The sequence below is a fragment of the Thunnus albacares genome, chromosome 17 (assembly GCF_914725855.1).
Source record: "Thunnus albacares chromosome 17, fThuAlb1.1, whole genome shotgun sequence".
NCBI classification, from domain to species: domain Eukaryota; kingdom Metazoa; phylum Chordata; class Actinopteri; order Scombriformes; family Scombridae; genus Thunnus; species Thunnus albacares.
Genome location: NC_058122.1, coordinates 1,258,103 through 1,282,069, shown reverse-complemented (window position 1 = coordinate 1,282,069; position 23,967 = coordinate 1,258,103). Strand labels below are relative to the sequence as shown.

Genomic DNA, 23,967 nt, shown 5'->3' with positions numbered 1-23,967 from the left:
CTTAAAAAGACAGTTGAGACAGACTTGAGTAATTTTACAGCACAGGAGTGCCCGCCATCACCCTAATCCATCCCAAAGCTCATTTTTCTTGTTTTCCACAATTCCAGCCCTTTAACTCTCTGCCCTAACCCCTTACCCTTCAAGCAACATCCCGTCTTACCGATCTACAAAAGTCCCCTCTTTGTGACAGAGAGGATAAAAAGTGAGAAGAGTGGAATGGGATGGTGGCTTAGACATCTGCTGGGGAGGAATTTATTCCCTAAATCACTGTCATTAAAGCTTGAATCAGAAATAGAGAAGGGATGGGAGGGGGAGTCCAGACAAGCCTGGGCAGGATAGCGAAAGAGAGAGAGAGAGAGAGAGGAGGTTGGAAAACTAAGAATGAGTGAAAGAGCAGAGAGGGAGGAGAGAAGGAAGTTATTTCTTGATAATATTGGTGCTGGTTGTGGTGTTTGGACACTACACATTTATCATGACAGTCATGCCTATTGAATAACTGTTTAGTTGACATACGGGATGCAGCATGACGTGAGAGGGGAAGATATAGAGGAATGCAGAACCAATGAAGCAAAGAGATGTGAAAAAATGAAAGGAGAGATAAGAATGCTTTCCCAGGGAGGAGATGTGGAGAGAGATACGAACAGGGAATAGGGCGATAGAGAGAACAATACTGATCTTTATTCACTACATGATGACATACAGTGTTGACTGCATTAAATTATTGGTTGGATTCCTACAGTTTCACTACTGGCTGATAAAATAAAAAAAACGTATTTTCTACTTTAAAACACTTCACTTTAAAACTCTGTGTTCCTTTTTTAACATCTGACTTCTCTTTTCCTCTGTGTGTTTCTCTAAGAGCAGAGGAAGGGAGTAGAGGAAAAGGCCCCGGGGCCTCTTTTCATGCTTTTTATGGGAAACAAACCATCTGAGTAAAGCACTGGGTAGAGCAAAACAATCATTTCACTGTGAACACCCATTACCACACATTAGCCTTTTATTTACAATGTGAACAGAGATGACAGCAGCGACGTTCACGTGGGCACTGATGAAAGTGTTGCCAAAGCTCAGACTGTAGCTGCACACTTCGAGAATGTTAATTAAAAATCACAACACAGGTTTTCAACAGAGAGGAGTGTCCCATCCTTCTAGTGAAACTAATGGTGTCATGTCCATTTCACAACTCTATATCTCCCAGTTAAAACTTTAATTCATTACATATGAATAAGCTGATCACCTTCATAGTTCTGATTTAGGACCTTCAGTATCTGGAGAAAGCACCTTAACCCTAAATCAACATTACACATGGGCTACTAAAACCTAAAACTATGGTAATAGTTAAATGATCTGAGTTTTATTTAAATACCGTACAGTATAACTCTAGTTGCAAATGTTGAAAGATGAACATAATTAGATTCCATAATAAATTTTAGGGATTCAGATTGGCTAAAATGCTCCTGAATCCCAATACCACTGCATATCACATAATGCAGCTTTAAATCCTTAAGATTAATCAGTTACTTCTTATTGCTACTTGAAGTGTGCTAATATAAGTCTGCATTTGATGTGTTTGTGTATTACTGTGTGTGTGTGTGTGTGTGTGTGTGTGTGTGTGTGTGTGTGTGTGTGATGAAGCTCAATACAACAGGAAACGAGGGGTGTGGCTTCTCAGCTCATCTGCTAACCTTGACTTGTCTTCATACACCAACATGAAAACAGAAGGAAATTCCCTGTCATCGTATGTTGAACAGACCTTTGCACTCACACAAGCTCATAAAATGGACCCTGGAATTGTATTACAAATGTATCAGTATTTCATGATATGCGTTTTCCATGTTTTGCTTCCCGAACCTTTTCAACGGTCTTTCAGAGTTTCCAGGCACCAACAGCTCTTCCAAAAGCTGCATGTGCAGACAGATGGATGTTTGCAATAGAGCATTTAATATCAATTACACAGTAGCATAATATATTTAATATGAGTTATTTTGAGTTAATATCAAGTCATGACACAAAAAGTACCAGAATGAAAACATGAATGAAAAAAGCCCTTGAGAGAGAAGTTAAAACCCTGCTTACATTCTCAGCTCCACACACCTGCTGGAGATGAGAAATTGTTACAGAAATTGATAGCCATAGGCTCCTCAAATTCTGACGTCAGTAAGGTGTGGTGGGAGGGGGTTTCGGAAGCTGTGTGACCATCAAACCAGCAGTTTTGATGGAGTATACTGGTGCCTTTACTCTGAAAAAAATGTGCTACGTGTTGTTTTTGTGTGACAATGATTGTAAAAAAGGACAAATGTTGCAAGGCAAAAACTAAAGTTTACAACAGAGAAAGTGCAGGTAATCACATTCACACACATGCAGATTCTCCTGATCTTATTCCACTGTCACAAGTTATTTACCACAGACTGAAATCCCTCCTGCCCTTTGGATTGTCTGGCACAGAGAAATGCACATGCAATCATTTATGGCGATAAAACAGGGGAAAAGAGAACAAATGTGGCTTTTTAAGCACTTTCCAAAAACCATCTTGTCCTACCTTCCTGTTTCTTCTTCCCCTGTCTCCATGTGGGCACAGGCATGGTCTCAGCAGGACCCTCAAATGCAGATGACAACCCTCCATTGCTTTGGACTTTAGGGGGCTGGGTAACAGCTGCTGGGGTGGCATCAGTGGTGACAGGCCGGGAGAAAGAGGCGATCCTCTGTAGGATGGAGCCTACACTATCTCTGACATTGCCTGCACCATCCTCCAAAGACCTAATGGCTCTGGGGCTGGAGGGGCTGGAGGGGCTGGAAGAGCTGTTATAGTTGGGAGGATTGGGGACCACTTGAACAACCTGGGGCTGTGAGACGATCTCCAACTGGGGGGTCTGGGCTGGAGAAATGGGCATCGGTGAGCAGCTCACCACTGGGACAGGGAAAGAGCCATGTGAGGGAGTTGGAAAACGTGTGGAGAGAGGCGAAAAGGGATGATGGAGAGAAAGTGGTGGAGTGTCAGAGGAACTGTCCAAGCTGCTGAGAGAGGCTGATGGGCTGGCTGAGGTGGATGGTGGGTTGGTGTGGTGCTGAAGGCTTCCTGTGCGTCTTGGAGGAGGCTTGGGGGCATTACGGCTCATGGATCCTCCGTGAGTCTTCGAGGGGGAAGTAGCTGAGATGGTGCTCACCAAACTGTCCAGGTCCAAGGGAAACTTGTTGAGACGTGGAGTCTCTTTGGCCTTGGGCTGGGGAGCCTGGAGGACCTGGGGCCCTTGCTGCTGCTGGTTGTTGGAGCCCTCCTCTCCAAGGGCACTGGCATTATGGAGACGACCATTCCAGTTGGCATTAGCATTGGCATACCTCAACCCTGGAGACATCCTGCCTCCACCTCCACCTCTTTGCATACCCATCATTTCTCCTCCTCCATCACGGATTTGGAGGTCTAGGCTGGGCATGGAGCCATGATTAATCCCGTGAGGCTCTGGAGCCCCCAGCATCATTCCTGGCCCCTGGTCCAACTCAGAGTGGAAAACGCTCCCATGGGAGGAAAACTTCTTCAGGTTGTGGTTGCCTGTGATACCTCCTTCTTGGTGCTGTTGTGGGAGCTGGGGCTGGGTTCGATGGTACTCACCCTGAGGTGGAGGGCTGGGATATGATGCCAGCTTGTTTAGATGGAGGGGACCCCCACCCCCCCCAGAGTACTCCAAGCTTGACGTGGAGCTGTGAAGGCTGTCGTTGTCACTGCCTGGCCCAGAAAACATGGAGTAACTATTTGGGTTCAACCTGCTCTGGAAGGATGCAGCTCTGTTCACTGAGGAGCTGTTGTTGTGGATGGCCGGCTTGTTCATGGTTCCTCGATTGAAGGAGAGGCTGCTGACCACCGTGCGGGACTTAAGCACTGGGCTGGGATTGGAACTCCGGCTGATGTGGGAGGGGTATACTGCAGAGCCCAGGCTGTTGTTGTTGTTGTTGAAGGCTAATGAAGCGGACTGGCCACCTCCTCCTCGCCCCTCACTGGTTTTGTTGTGGTTGAGGAAGAAATGGGAAGAAGAGGGGCAAACCGGGGAGGAGACAGGAGAAGCTGATGAGAAGGATGGTATGTCGTCCACATCTTCAATGTCAAAGGATCTCTTCAGTGCTGCAGGTGGGAAGAAAGAATATATGAGTTCATAATGAAATCAATTCTAACTAAGACCTAACCAGTGCATCATGGCGCATGTCAAACACGCATCTGAGTAAGTGTGGACTTGTTAAAATAGAACATATTCTGTCAGATGGACAAATGACGGACATCTAAAATAACTACTGTATATCCATGTGTCTGTCAATCTTATGCCACATCAATGACATGTCAGTGCTACTGTAATTCCCCCTTAAAAAGTCATTAAACACAAATTTAATGAATATAGTGTAATACTGCCCATGTTTTTTAATGCCTTACACCACCAACTCTGCAATCATATAACCACCTTGTGTTGTCCAGTGATCATCTATCCCATGATATGAACTACATTAACATGTCTCCTGCTGCACTGCAGCTACTCTTCTCTGCTCCCACTGAATACTCAGCAGCATATGACCCCTCACACAATCTGAGCTTCCTGTTTCAGCCTTTGTTGTTGTAAATCTGGGTTTAGAGAAGACAGTGGTCAAAGTTACCAAATGGACGCAAATGACATGGTGGGGCATGGTCTATAAACTGTGATGGATGTTTACAACAGACAGTTTAGGTAATAATTTTGACAGTGGCCTTCTTTTCAAATAAGTTCAACTAACCTGACAGTTTGTTTACAACCTGTCTGATCGTTTGACTGATTGTGTTTGAGGCCTAAAACGGGAATCTTTAACTTTTCATATGCGGTCACCCTCTGCAGCAATAAGACACATCTTTATCTTTCAACCTGGACACAATTAAGTTTGTTTTCAAATTCAACTATTTTATCAACTTGAGTGTTTTAAGCATGTTAAAAAAACTATCTACTATGTACTATCAAAACAAACATGAAATACAGAACATAAAATCATACTGAGATAGTCTTGTTTTTTAGACACCTGTGCTGCCAGCCACTACACTTCACAACCATAGGATCCACAGTGTTTAACGGTTGCAATAGTTGTAAAACCCACACCAGAAATGACACACCTGTATATGAGGTATATTCAGTATATACACTCTAAATCATATATACAGTATGTGTCTCTGCTCACAAGATTATATTTAATCTCTCTCTCGGCCCTGAATGATATTGGCTACTTGCCTTTGTATGGGAAAGTGCCTCTTCCTCTGTTGAACACACACTCTACCACACACACACACACGCACACACACACACACAATTCCTTCATACTGCAAACACAAAGGATGGATTGAGGTCAGAGTTGGAGTTTTTGTGTGGTTTTGTGTTACAAAAACCAACCAGTGCAACGTGACACACCATGAGAAGGACTGGGTGGGTGGATCACAGGAGCTGCTTCACAGCTGCTACCTGTAACATTTTGTGACATTTGCACCTAAATATCTTTCTGATACAAATTCATCACAGTTGGCTAAGCTGGTTTATAGTGATATAATCGTCTTTCTTGCCCTGTTGGACATATTTTTAGTGTTCTGAGTTTTCTTTGGTGAATATCATAACAGAGAATCAAAGGCCAGAGCCATAAAAAATAAAACCTAAGTTGTAATACACCACAAATTTCCTTTAAAGCACCTTTAAAAAGTGAGAAGCACTACAAAATACACACGAGCCAGGGAATTCACACTGGTTAAGATGAGGCGAGAGTGTGTGTATGTATCCATACAGCTAAGCTTAGAGAGCAAGGGTGTAATTACAGGTCTCCTCACATGTCATTAAGACTCAAAGACAGTCTCTATATGTTGTATGACCAGACCAATGACCTCTCAGTGACACACACACACACAGCATTCACTGGGTGTTGAGTGCTATGACCAATGCTGGCCTTTGAGCTGCCTCTGGAGTGTCTTTGTTTACAGAGGTGCATTCACATCCTGTTTGGTAATATTACAAAATGGTAAATGAAAGCTGTTTAAAATGGACTGAAGACTGAAGTCATAAACAGAAATAGTATTTGGATGGGCTCATTTTCCATTAAAGTAAATGAAAATCACATATTATTAGACTGTTAAGTGGTATAACCCAGCAGATCACTGTAGTCCCAGTTTGAATGTCTACAAGCTGTTAGGTGTGAACGACTGGTTGCTGCATTCTTATGTTCTACTGTTTTATTTTGTTACTGTTTTAGTCAAAGAATCCAGCAATTTGCCAGTATAGGTAATAATCATATCCTCATAATGTTGAGTTGCCGTAATTTCTCCAATAGTGACTAAGGTCTATATTTAGAAAGAGAACCATTTATTTGAAACAGGCTTCATTTCTAATGTTGATTTTATTTCATTATATTTTAGTAAGAAGCCTCCCTGTTTCAATTTGTTGTAAGCTTTGCACTTTCTCTTTATTTACCTATTTTCTTGATGCAGCATAATGAAAATTTCCACTGCCCTTTTCCACTTGCTTCCATTCTACCTTTATTTTTTTTAACCACTGCTGTGCTGCCTACAATGTGACTCAATACCTCCTTCTGCCTTCCAGTGGTTCAAAGAGCAGAATCCTGTGTGATAGCAGAAGAGTGGTGAGTATGACATGACTCTGTTGTTGTACTGATGGACATGAGGTGTAATAATACAGGTAATTCATCCATTGTCGATACTTTTTCTTACCTGGCTTTTATTTGCTCCTGTCGGGCATTATTTCAATACTGGCTTTTATTTGAGAATTTGTCAGTTTATTGTACCTGTACATTACTGTACCTGTACATTACTACATTACTGTACCTGTAATTTCACAGCATTTGGCAGCTGATGTTACCCAGAGCATTTTACAACAATGTTTAGTAATCATGATTATGTGGCACTCAAGTGTGTGCAAGGACAAATTAAGGCACATATTTAGTGGCAAACAGTCAGACCTGTCATTGGTTTGTAATCATTGCAGCATTATTTCCATTTGAGCTGAAATGATAAGTGGGTCAACAGAAAATGATCTGTTTTTTTATAAAAAGCCTCATTGTTTAAGTTATTTATCGAGCAAAAATGCCAAACAATCAGTGGTTGCAACGTGAGAATTTGCTGTTGTTCTCTGTTGTATATCATTATAAATGGAATATCTCTGTGTTTTCAAGCAAAGAAGCAATATAAAGACATTACTTTGGCACTGGCAAATAGGGATGAAATATTAAAATATTTTTGACAGTTAATGGACCAAGCAATGTAATGACATGAATAAAATCAAGAACAAAAATAAACATTGGTTGCAGCCAGGCCTTACATCACACATCTACTGTAAAAATTCAGTTGCTACCTGAACAGGCTTATAGCTCATGGCCCCAGTAGGCTCCAGGCAGGCTGGAAAGGGGTATGTATGTATGTGTGTGTGTCCTGGGGGGAGGGTTATGTGGACTCGGCTGGGTTCGCTGAGGCTACAAGTGTGAACCTGCCCTCCATACAAAGATAAGGAGCTCTGGTATCAGGTAATTGCTGGCACCCTGTTAAACACTGGAGAAATAATTACGGTGGCAGTGGTGTGCCCTGTCTCTGCTCTGCTCTATCTGTGTGTGTTTGTGTGTGTTGTCTACATTTGGCTCCACTCCCTCTGTTCTCACAGTTGTGCAGACCCTAATCCTCTCCTCTTACACAATGCCTCCTAAATCTGATAAAGAGAGATGCTCAAACTCTCTCTCTCTCTCTCTCACACACATGCACCAGTGCACACCCAAGCATTCTACATTCCCTCACAACCATGTCTGAGTTTCTGGGAAAGTGTATGTATGCACGTGTTCATGTGTGAGGCATCCCTTTATGAACACTGCAGGTCAAGTCACCAGGAAAGAGGTGTGTGTGTGTGTGTGTGTGTGTGTGATGATAGCTTGCTTCCTGTAAAAACAGTCTTGCATGTGCACAGTATCATGCTTTGTGCCTCATCTTCCTCCATTATGCTTCACTTGTGAAGTTTATTTTTTATCTAGTTAAGCAGGGTTTTAATAGAATTTCTGCGTTTATGATAGGAGAAAAATCTTTTAGTGTAAGCTTCATATCACAGAAACACTGACGATACAATGAATTTAAAACACACCCCCTTTGTGTCCCTTACACATACACCACGTATTGTCACCAGTCAGCTTAATTTGTGTCTGAGAAGTTCTAAACTCAGGAAGGTGGAATTGTATTTTCAAAATGTGTCCAATACCAAACATTTCATGTTTGACAGCTGCAGTTTCATAAAGATATTCCCTCATTTGGTGTTTTGATGATGGTGGTGGAGAGCGCTGTCTAAAATGTCAGTCCAAAATCTCCCATAGGTGTTCAACTGGTTGAGATCTGGTGACTGCAAAGGCTTGGCATCATTTCCATACTCATCAAACCATTCAGTGACCCCTCGTGCTCTGTGAATTGGAGCATTGTCATCCTGGAAGAGACCACTCCCATCAGGATAGAAATGTTTCATCATAGGTGATGAGTCAGAACAACTTTGTATTGATTTGCAGTGACCCTTCCCTCTAAGGGGTCAAGTGGACCCAAACCATACCAGCGAAATGCCCCCCACAGCATAACTGAACTACCAGATCCCCTCACTATAGGGGTCAAACATTCAGACCTGAACCAGTTTTTCCTTTAATTTGTCACCCGTCTGTATGTACAGTATACATTGCTGGTCTCTGTTACGTATATGTTCGTTATGGCTTTAATCAAACATAACAGGACATTTACAGAATGAACCATAAGGCTTGGTGATATTTGGCACCTAGTGCATGACATGTAGCAATGTTACTGTTTGGAACAGCAGTGAGTTGTAAATGTACAGGAAGGAAGAAGAGTTTTGTGTTCTGTATCAGTGATTAAATTTAAATATCTTTTTATCCATTGAAGCCTTCTGCCAAATTTAATGCCCTACTTAACTGAACTTTCAAATCCAAGGAGATGCAAACAAGCTTCTTTTGAGCAGAAAAAGCAGTTTTCACAAACAATGTGTGTATTGTTGGAAGAGAACAAGAATCTATGTGACTCTGTGTACAGAACAAAAACATAATTTAGTGTGAAGTTCCTCTTTACCACAGTGTGCTGTAGCCTTTATGTTAATCTGACAGCATTTATTTCACTCGTAGCGTGTTGAAAGTGTTCCAGAAATGTTACAGATCTGGCTTCATCAAATTGTCAGGACTTCAGGACTGTCAGGACTTACACATAAAGATGGTGTGGTCGCTTATTCAGACATGACACCAGCATATGAAATTGCCATTTCAGTTACGTCATGAGGTTCATGTCTGAAATGGGTCTTCTTTCTGTGACGTCTGTAAACACTGGCGAGTGAAGAGCTGCAGTTGTTGCACCTTTTGGCAACAAGCCAGAACCCCAGAAGGAAAACATGGAACAACTGGCCTCTAGTTCAGTTGGACAGGATCACATTCCCTTCAAGAGGAAATATGCTCTGTGTGTGTATGTGTGTGTGTGTTTTCATCTATACTTACAAAGACCAAATGTCCCTGCATCTCCATTAGAAAGATACAGTAAAGTTTCACAGCAAAGGCATGTTTTTTTTTGGTCCACAGACTGTGGAGGTCTGAAGAATATAATCATGTGTTTCATAGTATTTGGCAAGTCATTACAGTAAATACATGAAAATGTACTCAATCAGGTCATTCAAAATGATAAAACAACAGATATGGGGTCATTATTTTACGCAGAAGTCCTCTAAGGTTAACACAATTGTTTGTCGCCATTTTTGTGTCATGTTCTTTTTCATTCAGTCAACATTCTTGATTAATGAAATCTCTTTTCTGTGACCCCTCTGCTTCTCATTCTTCATATGTTTTGTTTTGACAAAAATGACCAAATTTCAAGTACAAAAAACACTTTTTCACTAACCAAGATAATCCCAAGTACAATATGGATTTCGATAGTTTAATTGAGATAATGAAAGAGAGCTGAAATGTTAATGGATGGGTTGGACCACCTGATGAAGGGATTAGGGATGGAGGGATGAAGTGATGGGGGGAGGAAAGGGTGAGGGTCGAGGGATGAGGGGTGAGAGTCGAGGAACATAGGACGGAGGGTTGAGGGGATGAGGGTCGATGATGGATGTTATGGTATTTGTCGATTAGACGATGACTGCTGATGGTGGGAAGGTATGAAGGAACAAGGGGGAAGGTCGAGACTCTGAGTGGGGGAGCTGTCTCTCCAGTCAAGTGCGAGGACTTGGTGGAAACTGTGGGACAACTGCGTACAAGAAAATGGATGATCTGGCAGTCTGGATGGTTCTTCGGGGGCTAGTAGTAATTTGCGCTTTGGGATATAGTGGTGTCATGAAACATGCTTGGTGGGGTTGTGAGGGCCACTGCGCCTGACATGGGCACCGCTGCAGGAGGGATACTGTTACGCTGTATTTGCTGAGGAACGTTGACCACGAAGCACGGGCGGGAGGTAAGTGTTTGCTATGCAAGTCTGTCACAGGTCGCTTGCAAACTGAGACAAGATGGGAGAGGAATGGATATGGTGTGCCTAAATACTCTGTTGTGCGGAAGTGGGATGTGTAAGACTTCTTTTTATCTCCACTGTATTGTCGTGTGTTGCAAAGTTTTGATGATGTCTAGCTACAGAAGTTAAAAGCACTTATTGTAAGTAGCTTTGGAAAAAAGCTTCTGTCCAATGTATGTTATCTGATGTAATGTCCTGACATCATCTCCAGTTTAAACTGCTGTTCCACTAGCTTCTGTAACTCATGTCATTCGCACACTGACCATTTCTTTCATCAGTTTTTGTGAAAAAGTATAATGTTCCTGGGGTTTACTATCCATTCTTAAATGTGTGTCTACAGAACTCAGAAACCTTTGTGAAACAACCATTCATTTATTAGCATACATTCAGAACAGACATTTAACCCTCTCTGCCTGACCTAGCTACCACTAATCTCTTCAGACTGAGTGACATTAAATGGGTAAATGCACTTAAATTGCAATTAAGTGTTGCTAAAAACAAAAATATTAAATAAGCATTGATATTAGATTATTTAAAAAGTATTCTTTATGTATACCTGTGTAGTGAACCACATGGCATACAGTTGGGTATAGTAATGAAGTAGGACTGGATTCTGGACTTGTGTACTTACAAATGTCCATGGAATTTTTAACATTTTCTTTACAGAAACGTTTTCTAGAGCAGAAACTGCAAGTTCTGGTTTCACAACAGCTCTCTGTCGGGGTTGAGGCAGAAATCTAAAACATGGATATCTCAAAACCTGGGCAAATAAAAAACAGCCTATAATTTTGTTTTTATTTTCTAAGTGGGAATGGAGTGAATTGACCTTTTAAACATGAAGCACATATGTGACACACACACAGCACACACAGCAGTAGTACCATATGTCTCAGGATATGTATTTAGTTAAGTGATAATCAGAGCAGTACACTTGAAAATAATGTACATGCTTGCTTCAACCAATCAGAACCGACTGCTCGATGATATCAGACAGTTGTGGAAAGTAACTAAGTGCATTTACTCAAGTACTGTACTTAAGTACAATTTTGAGGTACTTGTACTTTACTTGAGTATTTCCATGTGATGCTACTTTATGCTTCTACTCAACTACATTTCAGAGGGAAATATTGTACTTTCTACTCTACTACATTTATTTGACCACTTTAGTTATTTTTTAGATGCAGATTTGACACAATGGATAATATAACAAGCTTTTAAAATACAACACATTGTTAAAGATGAAACCAGTGGTTTCCAACCTTTTTGGCTTTTGACGTCTTACAAAAAGCAGTGTGTAGTCGGGGTCACATTTCACATGTCTATGAGTTGTTAACAGCTCCACCAAATAGTGATTTTCCCTCTAAACTTCTCACATTTCAATAAATGTTCAAATGATCCAATATTTCACCAAAAATTAAAGATCAAGGAAAAAGTTCAAAAACTGAAAACAGATTTGTGTATCAGAACTTTGTTTTTTCTTCTTTCCTCTCCCATTAATCATCTCACAACCCCTCAGATTTAACTGGTGACCCTTTGGAGGGGCCCGACCCCTAGGTTGGGAACCACTGGACTAAACTAGCTAACTGTATATAAAGTAGTTGAAAGTAGCTCCACCTCCATCAGCTACAACAGTAACATGCTGCTCTAACACTGATGCTTCACTATTAATAATCTAATGATGTCATATATAATAATATATCAGTCAGAGGGACCAAACCACTACTTTTACTGCAATACTTTAACTACATCAAGCTCATAATACTTATGTACTTTTACTGCAATACTTAAAGTACATCGAGCTCATAATACTTATGTACTTTTACTGCAATACTTAAAGTACATCAAGCTCATAATACTTATGTACTTTCACTGTAGTAGGATTTTTCATGCAGGACTTTTACTTGTAATGGGGCATTTTTAAATCGCTGTACTTAAGTTAAGGATCTGAATACTTTTTCCACCATTGATATGGTAAATGGACTTTCTAGTCTACTGACCACTTGAAGCACTTTACAACACATCATTCGACTAACATTCACCCATTCACACACACATTCGTATACTGATGGCAGAGGATGCCATGCAAGGTGCCCACCTGCTCATCGATGTATAGCAATATAGCGCTTTTTTATCCAAAGCGCTTTACAATGTTTCTAATGTTCATTCACCTATTCACACACACACACACACACACACACACACACACACACACACACACACACACACACACACACACACATAAGCCATCCTACTGTTGATGGTGTTGCAATATTTATGGTAGCGTCAAACTGTTCAAACATAGCTGATATTAACAGAATGAGGAAGGATTCAATGTCAAATACAGAGGAAAGAATTCTCTTCATCCTTAACAAAATGAACTACTCTCATGATTAACCAGCTGTGGGCCAGTGAGATGGGTTGATTTGGGAACCAGTAAGCACTGGAGGCCCAGTCTGTCCTGTGGACACAAAACGAGGGGAAGCCCCGTCTGGGCATGTCCACGTCCATCCTCCCCCCTCCCTACATTCCATACAGGTAGAACTCTGACAGACGAGACAGCATGTGCATCGACACGTGTGAACACACGCCCGCACACACACGCCTACAAACCAATACAATGCTGCATCCATACTTTGCAGCCACAAATCTGTGATAACACTCAGTCACTCTCTCTCTCAGCCACACACATGAACAACACACATTAAAACAACTTCCACTTACTAAAAGCACATCTGGAAGACACATTCCAAGCAACTGTTTGCAATGTTGTAACGCTGAAAATAACACAGTGCCTGAGGACTCATAAACACGCGCACACACACACACACACACACACAACAAACTAGCGCTTACATCACCGTGTTTCAGATGTCTGGCTACTATTTGCCTCATAAGCACCTGTCACCTGAAAAATATTAGACAGAAGCTGGAGTCTATTAAAGGGACAGTGTGTTCAGATTTTAACTGCCAGTGCTTCGTGGCTATTTCAAGGACAGAATAGCACAGTGGTTACAGGCAGATGTTGCATAAATGTCTCCAACTACCCCCAGTGGTACTTAGCCATGTAAGAAACCCCACCTCCCCAGAAATACAGTAAGGTTTTCATTGAGAGGATAAGATACACAGATGCTCTCTCTAAGACATTATTATGGTGATGACACCAATCAGCACCACAACCAGTGTTGGGCAGTAACACATCACTCTGTAACACATTATAGTAATTTAATGACCTTTTTCAGTAACGAGTATTGTAAGGGATTACAATTTGAAATTCAGTAATTATATTACAATTACTAATTCCAGTAATACTCCATTACTTTTACATTTGGGGGTCAGTGTGCTGTCTGTACCGGGATTAATGGAGGGTTGATATCACTGTAGTCTCAGCAATCAGCTGATAGACGTTTCAGAGGAGGAGAAATGTGACTCGTGGTAAGTCCAAAGTAGCTACATCCATATCTGAAGAGCTGTTCTGAAGCTCAAAGTGGGTGGCTTTGGCCATTGCCATCTCTGGGAGTGCCTGACTCCGCCTAACTCCTGGCTAATCCAAAATGGGCAAAGACGTGGAGCTAAGGCGCACCAAATGAAGCCTGGTTGCTGAAACAAGCTACCTAGTGGCTAGCGACCTGTCACTCAAAGCGGCCACGTCCTTGATTATGCATAACCTTATGGCTTAATAAAATTTAAACTGGTGACTTAGAAAAAAATTCACCCCCTGTACAGTTGTCATGAATGGGGAAATTAGCTATAGAGACCAAAACCGTTTTTTGTACCAGGCTGTAAGCGTGTAAGCGTTGGGCATTTTAACATGGGAGTCTATGGGGATTGACTCGCTTTTGAAGCCTCAAGTGGCCATTCAAGGAGCTGCACTTTTTGGCACTTTGGCGTTGGCTTCATTTTTCAGCCCCAGAGGTTGCTTCTTGATTGTTCTAAGCAACCTGAGTCTGCCATGCCTGCAACATCAAGGCAGGTCGCCATGTCATCGGACAAGAATGCCTTTCAGTGCTGGAAATGAGATTAACAGTGAGGCTTACACTGCCTGGTTTAAATTCAACTGTAATAAATTACATTACTTGGATGAAGTAATTAAAATAGTTAAATTACATGTTTAACGGGGTAACTAGTAATCTGTAACCTATTACATTTCAAAGTAACCTTCCCAACAACTGGTCACCTGACACTTGCTTAGTTCAGAGTTGGAGGGTGTGTGACTCGTGCAGCTGAGGTCAGGACTTCTGTAGTACTGTGTGCAGTAACTGAGGCTACACTAACGCTAGCTGTTGGATGGTCAGTAAATCCTTCCAAACTATTTTCTGCCTGCTTGTTAAACCACAACGTCTCATTTTCTCTTTCTACATGTGTTAAATACAAAAGATGGAACGTGTGTGTCTGTGTGTGTGTGGAGGATTCTGAGTTGTTTAAAGGGAACTTTGACAAAGCTGACGGCCAAGTAACAAAAGTAACGTAACAAGTAATGCAATGTGTTACTTTTGCTGCTGAGTAATACGTAATCAGTAATTATCAAGTTTACATTTTTTGGTACTGATTAGCCACAGCTGCCATTTATCTTAGTTACCAGCAAATGAGTATATTTGGTGAACATTTAAAAATATATGTCTGCACAAATAATTTAGGAATACAGATGTGCCAAGGGAAAATTACAAAGTCCGATGATACTGAATTTGAACAATACAGATTTTTTCTTTTCTGATCAATTCAGTTCAGGTCAGTTGAAGATGATTGTTTTCAGACCGGAGTCTTCGTACTTTACCTGCAGTAATAGTTTTGTCTCCATTCTCTCATTGGTTCATTAGAAATGATCCACTGTGTTTTAAGGGCCTGACAACTCCAGACACATCTGAGTACCAGACAGCCTGCACTGATATCTTGCCAAATTCTAATCCATTATGGAAGAATGGCTTGGCAGCAAGCCACATCAAGTGCTACCTGTCTGTACGTGTGTATGTGTGTGTGTGTGTCTGTTTTCTGTATGACAAAACTCAAATGTCTACTTGTGGTGTAACAGAACATAGTTGATCTGTGATCTGTACGGATCGCCCCCACTGTTCGACACGCATGTGAACTGCGGATTAATTGCAAAATTTAAATGTCTCATTTAAGACAAAGTAAACAAACTGCTGTAAGTACAAGTCATGGACAGACAGCATGTTGCTAACAGGGATTTTGAAGAGCAACGACCATACAAGCATCTAACGGGTCTGAAGTGACATCTGCAGGTATGATTACATGCTGTTTAATGTACTGAAGCTGAGCAGCTAATTAGCTATCTAGCTGCTAACTGACGTTAGCAGTGTATGTTTGTTTGGTGGCTTGTTCAACAAGCTAAGCTGTAGGACAAGACGTGTGTTCATGTTTGTAAGTAATCATCAAGTTTTGATGATGTGGACACAGGCTGTTGTTTCATTCACTACCATGTTTAAAGGAAGAAGGTATCATCCCTCATATCCCTGCACTTTAACAATTGAGTATTGAATATTTTATATATTTTAAGATTTTATTTAAACATTGGATATCTTGAATGCTGTTTTCACTTAGGACCATGGGCAAAAGTTCCTTCCTTTAAGTGTTTTACAGAATAAATAGAAGTTATATTTGTCTCTTTTTTTTCTGATCCTAAAAATTATCCAATCTGTGAATCAAAACCGTGATACGATTCGAACCGTGAGTTTTGTGATCCGTGGCACCCCTAATGTCTACTACTGAACAGAAAACACACACTGGCAGGTCTGGGTCCTGGATTGCTGTGCTCCACTGCGTTAATGCAGACTGGAATGTTAGAGGGGGACCAGCACTTTTGTTTTTGATTAGAGTACCACTTGTCATGAGCAAAGACAACGGGCTGTGTGTGTGTGTGAGTGTGTGTGTGTGTGTGTGTGTGTGGTCACTGGGTCAGTAAGTCATGGGACTCTCTCTGATCTCTGCAGAGTTCGCGCCCTGCTGGAGTGCAGTACCAGGATGGGACAGGGCTGGGAGGAGGAGCAGCTCTTACCCCCCCCCCGACCTCCTCTAATCTCCCATGTCACCCAAAGGCCCAAACACACACCTTCCACTGCCTTCACTTAGTTTTTTGACTATTTGACTGTCCAAATGCTTTTATTATGTACAGCACCAATGCAAGAGAAGTCCCTGATTGTCCAAATACCATCAAAATTCTGATAAGACGTTATGGATCTCTGTGGCCAGGGGACTGAAGATGTAAATTAAGTGTGTGCATTTAATGCTACACTATGATGATTTAGCGATGGAGCAACTTGATGTTTGTGACATCACTTACAATCTTCCGATAAAGGCAAAGTCTCACACATGAAACTGCCGATTTAGAGTTTAATCAGTAAAATATTCAGCCAGAGGGGAACTGTTTGGTATTTTTGATCTGATAAACACAACACAGTGATACATCCAAAGCAAAGCCACACTTTATAAGTTTAGACAAACACTTCTGTTGCTCAGCAAAGCCCTGATCAGAGAGCCTGGCAAGCTGTAACAGTAAGCAGATATTTATGACCTTCTGGACAAAAGTATCTGGCATTTTATTAAAATTCAACTCACTACACGTATACAATTCTGTGCATTGATATTGGACAATCCTGGAAAACCTCAAATTACATCTATTAACAGTTTTGAATGCCAAGTTCATTTTTACAAAGTGGAATTAATCTTCTGCTCTGCTTTGAGTGCATACACACACACACACACACACACACACACACACACACACACAAAACCCCACCATTTTAATTCTTTTCCTTAAATCACATGTCTTTAGATGGTGGCTCTTATCCATCTGATTAACACACAAGTCAGCAATGGAGATGAGGCGCCATCTTTCACCCAGCATTCCACAGCTGGCTGGCCAGCCCAGCATCAACAATTGCTCCACTGTTACTAAATCTAATTTAGATCCACCACATCTGATGATATTCTCCCGCTTACATGGACTCTCAGCCAAAAGCAAGCTGCTGAGAGGACGACTCAGTGGGAGGTAAACACAGGTTAATGTGAAGCATCAGTGATTGTTGAGTTGTAGCATAGAAGATTCAGATCTGTCAAGTGCTCAGAGTTGACACCATATGTTTGATTCTCAGAGCTTATTTTTTTGTTTCTCAGGCATTTGTTTTTGTGTATTTAGGTAGTACTTTATTTAAAAGATAATTTTTCAAAAATGATAATGACTAATCTGTACAAATCTTTTATTTCTTTGGCACTTGGCATTTTTAGAGACTAAAAGCACTGATTGTCCAGTGACAGTAGTTTGCACTGTCAAATAGACTTCCACAGTTGTCCAAAAGCAGCTAGAGTGGCAGTCTGTAGCTGAGGGCTAAACTAATTTGTTTAGAAGCACAGATCAACACCTGTCTAAACAGAGGAATGTGGAAAGGGAGTAGGAATGAAAGGAGAGAGGGCATCTTTTGTTGCAGTGTCCCTGCAGGGTCCTGGGACATGATGGATCACCCTGAGGAAGAACAAAGTCCATTCTAACATCTTGTCTCTCTCTCACTGCCCTCACACCAAAGATGCTAATATGGACATTTTTGTTCTTTTTTTCCTACAGGTTTTCCCTCAATCTTTGCAATGGTTCAAATATGTCTAAAAAAAAAATACCTTTAATAAGACTGATATCAGCTGTATTCTGTGATGAGTTCGACTGAAATTCTGAGTAAGTGCTGACAGATAGTGAGGGGCGACAGGAAGCATTGCTGGGAAGCGGATGTACACTGACTAATGTTTTTGAAAGGTTTACAACATGACAAACAGATCATATGTCATCATGTATGTCATTGGTATTTTTTTTTCGTGTCAAAACTGTGACGTAAGACCTTAAGCTTTTCAAATGTACAAATGTATTCGCTTCGGAGTGCCATTTTCAAAACATCGTGCCAGGGTGACCAGCAAAATACAAACCCCTGTATATTGTAATGTGGTCCAACAATCCAGCTTCCTATTTTTTCTGTGTGTGTGAAATGTTGTTTTCAGACGCATATTATAAAAGGGAGGTGTTTCTAATATTTTTGCTTCCACACATGTAAATGGGGTGCAGTAGACAAAATATGGCTCATTATGATACTGAGCAGAAGGCCAAAAAATATCAGAGAGAGAAAAATATCATTTTTTACACGTTATAATTATGCTATTTTACACTAACTGCTCTCAAGAACAACTAGTCCTCCAAATTCAATGTTACAGTATTTGTGCATGCCCTCTACAACAACACAGCAAAGTGTGTCCTGATCTGATTTGTCAGTACCTTCCAAAACAAGTCACTGTTGAAATATGTAAATATTTTTTATGATCTGACAATGCAATGGTTAAAGTTTGGTTAGATTTAGTGAAAGATCATGGTTTGGGAGCATTGCATAATACCCATGTGGTTAAGTTTAGGAGACTGTGGTCATGCCTAAAACAAAAATGATGCTGTGGGTTGGAAATGGGAAAGGAACGTGGTCTCTTGTGTTTAAGTCTGATGTTTTGTTGAACCAGCCATCCATCCTGACCTCCTCCCTGCACAGACTCCATTGCTTGATAACCATGTCACTTTACTTCCTCCTTTGATCCTATGTCACTTGAATGTAAACATATTTCATTTTGAGGCACTTCCTGAGATGAGTGATGCTGTAATTCTTTTTGGGAGGACAGTCTTCTTCGCAATGCAGTGCTGGCTGATGCAGAGTAGATTTAAACTAGAGCAGACCAATACTAGAGAGGTGCCGGTTCGAGCTAAATGAAGATAAATTGGCATTGGCTGGTTAAATAACCAAATATATAAAGTAATGGAGATACAAAGACATGTATTCAAGCTATTTTATTACCATCTTTGCTACTGTGTAGCTTGTTCACCAGAGAGCACTGCGACTCCACTGTTGGCGACACACTAATAATCTCCATAAATTCACTGAACGCATCACAGCTCAGCTGACTGCTGCAGAGCAGAACAGAGTCAGCGCTTGTGTGTCTGTTTTGTGTCTCAAAGGTAAGGTGCTCATGATGATAATGAACCACACAACCACTATAAGCTTAAGAATCCTGACAGCAGTGTGTCAGCCGGGTTTCGCTGCAGTAAGCAGTACGATCAGTCACCTCCCCTCAATTGAGTGGTGTAGGTTTATTTGTGAAACAGTCAATAAGACAGTTCTAGTGAGTAAATGAACAGTGGTGCTATCACTTACAGTCACCGCAGTGGAGACCAGTAGTTTTGTTTTACCGGTAGTTTGTCTGAAAAGTTTAAGGCTGAGAAACAGTGCCTTTTCAGAATTACTAATCCCCTCATTTAACATCTGATGATCACATCATGTAAATCTCAGCTAAAATTTTGTTAGTAGAATTTTTAATCCCTAAAATACCAAAATCAGCATCAGTCTTAAAAGTCCTGTATTGGTCAGGCTCTAATTTACACAATATTAGCTTAGAAAAGTATAGAAAGTGCAGTAATTCCAAGTTTATGTTTGAAGTTATTTTGAAACAGTGGGCCCCATTTTAACGATCTAAAGTGCACGGTCTAAAGCGCATGGTGCAAGTGCATTTAAGGTGTGTCCAAATCCACTTTTGCTAGTTTAACAGCAGAAAAATGGTCGCAGCACCAGACGCATGGTTCAAACAGGTTGTCCTTAGTCTCTTAATTAATCATGGGTGTGTTTTGGGCATAACATGCCATAAACCAATCAGAGTGTCATCTTCCATTCGCTTTAAAAGCCAGGCGCACTTGCACCTTGGCATATTGCTATTATAATGGCGCATAAGGAAACGGATCTGCTTGTGCGTGAAGTGAAAGCACACAATCCATTACAAGCACACTGGCCCCTGCTGCTCCTGGACCCTCCCTCCCCAAAGTAACAGGTCAAATCAGCTGGGTTTTAATTGCTGAAAGTATGGAAACCTGATCACTGTAATCTCAAAAATGTTAAAGAATATTTGTTAAATATTGTTCAAAAATTAAATCATTCATTTTAATCATGTAAAAAATCATCATACACAGTTGTCAGGACTTGATCAGCTCTCAAAGATACTGGTCCTGCTGCTGGCAGCAGCTTGGAGCTGTCCACAGTTCTTTCCTTCTTTAGTTTAATAATTGTTTTCACCTCATTTATTTCCCCATGTGTTCCTAATGTCCTTGTGTATTGATGTAGCAGGAAATCGATCTGTGTCTGATCTGTGGTTGATATCAGATTGCCTTGACAGACACCCTCAACCTGACAGGTCTGTTTAAATGCCTACATGTATTCCCACGATTTGGTAAAATAATTAAACAATTTCATCATTACTGCGATTAGTTAATTCTGATAAATATTATGACTAACCATTATGACATGTATTTTTAAAAATATGTTAATGTACACAATAATAATCTTTCACATTATAATCCTTTTATTTTAATCTTTTGCATATCTGTGCGCTGCTGCATGTCTGTGTGTGTGTAACAAGCAGAGTGTACACGTGTTGTGCAGCCGCATATGAACGCGCATATTACTGTCTTGATAATGCGCCCTTAAAATAATAGTGAAACACTGCACCATTGACTTCAGACCAAGTTTTTGTTGGTCAATGGTGCAATCACTTTCTGCTGCCTCAAGATAGCAATACGCCAACAACGCGCCTGTCCACACCTGATTTTAAGACCAACACGCCCATGGGTGCTCTGATGGGTGCAAGTGCATTTGCTATTTAAACAATGTGGGTGCTGGATGGGAAAATGACAACTGTGTCGGTCTTAAACTAGCAAAGACACTTGCCGGGTGTAAGATAGGGCTCAATGTCTCCATTGCATAGTTTGTCCAGCAGAGAGCACTGACAGAGTTTGTACTTTGCTCACTACATATCATGCTAGCTATTCTTAATTAACCACACAGTCTTAATTATTTATTAATGGACCTTATTCATCAAAGCCAAAAGGGGTTCATGTTGAGCCTCTTTTGTAACTTTTAATTCACTCATTCCATTAAAAATGACACTGTAGGACACTGTTGAGGTTAATTTTGATTTGTTTAGTTTTTTGTTGAACATTCTGTGCATATGTTTTTGGGTGATTATTTTCTAGTTATTTTCTCCTTTTAACCATTTTTACGTACATATGAATTTACTGCATTATTGGACTGTTTCATGTACTGTATACTTTTATAGGAAATAATAAAAATGATCAAATAAAGAAATGGAGCTGATGTTTAGCTGAGGGGCTTCAAATTAGTCTCCTGGTCACTCCTCATTTAGTGACCAGAGCCGACTCATTCACCAAACTGAATTTACCGCCTCGCCTGCTGATGGGATGAACTTATTCTCTCTCTCTCACACACACACACACAAACAGACAGAGAGAGAGAGAGAGAGAGAGAGAGAGAGAGAGAGAGAGAGAGAGAAGCCCCTGCACACACAGAAAGCTTTTCAAAGCTTTGCTTACACTGTGTTATTAGTGCTGCTCTCTCTTACCTGGCTGTTTAAATCTGACTCCAGTAATTATACTATAAGTCTCCCTCAGAGGCATACAAAACCAAACAGTTTGAAGTGACTGGAACAACGAATGAAATGAACTGGAATGCTTGTAGAACAGGGATATAGTGAAAGTAAGACAAAAATATCTAACCATTTATTCTACATTTTCTTTCTTTTTTTGCATACTACCACATTTTTAGATTACCTGTTGCATCCATGTAAGCAAGTGTAAATGTAAACTGTGACTTATTGTAGCTACACAATAAGTGGTAAAAAAAAAAAACTAATGATTTTACTTTGGTTGCGATTGACAATTAGCCTGTAGCCTCCTCATTATCCATTAATCTGGCAACTGTTTTCTCAATAGGTTATAAAATGTAAGAAAACTATGAAAAATGTCTTACACTGAAAATATTCTATTTACAACCAAAAAAAGTCTGTGAAAACCATCAAATATTTACATTTTTATTTCATACAATTTTCTGTTGAATAACTAATTCCTTAATCGTCTAATAGTCTCTGCTCTAGGTCGAACAAAAACCAACAACATTGTTATTGCAGGCTACTGGTGGTTTCTAGTATATTTGAGTGTTACTGCGCACCTGTCAACAAATAGTTCATTTCGTTGGAAAAGTAAGAAAGAACAGCAGGTCACGCTGCTGTAACTCAGCCCTGCTGCAGACACGAGTTTTCTCTTTGAAAGGAGAGGGTAAAACAGCCTGAAGCGACCCCCATTTGGTTTTATTACACGCCAACAAAACAGGCAGCAGTAAAGTAATTCTATATTACAGCCTACATACCTTCAAAATCTGATAAAATCCCTTCGAGGTGGTCATTCACGGAAAGTTCCGACATCCTGTCTGAATTCCGAAGGCTCCGTGATGCCGCTCCAAGTCAGATAAGAAAATCGGAACTCTGAGAAAAACTTGAAATCCCTGTCGAAAAGTAACGAAAGTCGTCCGCGTTGATGACCAGGAGCGGCAGGAGTGCGTGCAGGCGGGGAGCCGGCTGAGCAGTGCTATGGCCCGGCTGTCCTGTCGGTACTGTGTGTCCTCACCGTCCAAGCGCGCTGAAGGAGCATCAGTGAGGCGGCGTATCGCTGGCCCAGCCCCCCTGCTCGGCTGCCTGCAGCCCAGACCCAGGGGGACAGGGGGCGGGGGACGGATGGCCGGTGGGCGGAGCCGCATGCAACACCTGGAAAAAATCCTCAGTCAAATTTCTCTTTTCTTCGCTTTCTCTCCTACTCCCGACTGGCTTTCCTCAGGGCAAAGATGTCAGATGGACCTTGAAGTTTGTAAGAATCACGGACTGCTCAGTTTCCCAACTAACCAGGCAGCAGTGAAAGGCAAGTCCCAGATAGCATACGGTAGTGGGCCACTTCAGGCAATGATGCGGCACTGTTTGCCTACTTGTGGCCTGGACAAAATGGATGTGAGCCTGAAATGGCCCACATGTAAAATAGTAAATTTGGCCCAAATATCCCAAATGAAATGGGGGCCTTTTTTGGTAAAGATGTGGTGCTCTCGCTGGATGTGGGCCAGTTCTGGTTTATCTGGTTTGTTCTTGGTTGACATACGGCATTGCTATGGCTTGTTTGTGGCCCACATCTGGGAAACAGGAGCAGACCTTCCAAGTGCCATCATTCAACACAGTATGTGGGTCTGGTGTGGGCCGAATCTGGGCCACAGCAATTTTGCTATCTGGGATGTAGGCTATAGGCCTACCTGTACTCCTGTTTCTGCACTAAAGGAGGGACATGAGTAGTAAATTGTTTCAATCCATTGACTTACTCCTAGTTTTACACTAATGACCAGATTGTCATACACATGCTGTGGCTATTTCATCATCCCCAGAGGAATCATACCCAGCAAACATTGTTTGGATGGTGACATCGTCTCCCTGGCCAAAAATGGTTGCCAACTATTTTCAGTGGGAAGTAGCTAAAGCTTGCAGAAAAAGTCGCTAGATGTCGCTAGATGATGCCAAGTGCTAATTTACATATCTAT

General features: G+C 41.2%; 1 protein-coding gene across 1 annotated transcript in view; it reads right to left on the bottom strand.

The window, feature by feature from the left end:
• sept12 (septin 12) overlaps positions 1–23,073 on the bottom strand; it is an 82,147-nt gene extending 59,074 nt beyond the window's left edge. Inside the window, exons 1-2 of the mRNA XM_044331159.1 lie at positions 22,762–23,073; positions 2,540–4,114 (exon numbers count right to left, since the gene is read on the bottom strand). Of these exons, the coding sequence (XP_044187094.1) occupies positions 2,540–4,114; positions 22,762–22,816 (1,630 nt within the window). The 5' untranslated portion in view covers positions 22,817–23,073. The remainder of the gene's footprint in view (positions 1–2,539; positions 4,115–22,761) is intronic.
• Positions 23,074–23,967: the final 894 nt, after the last annotated feature.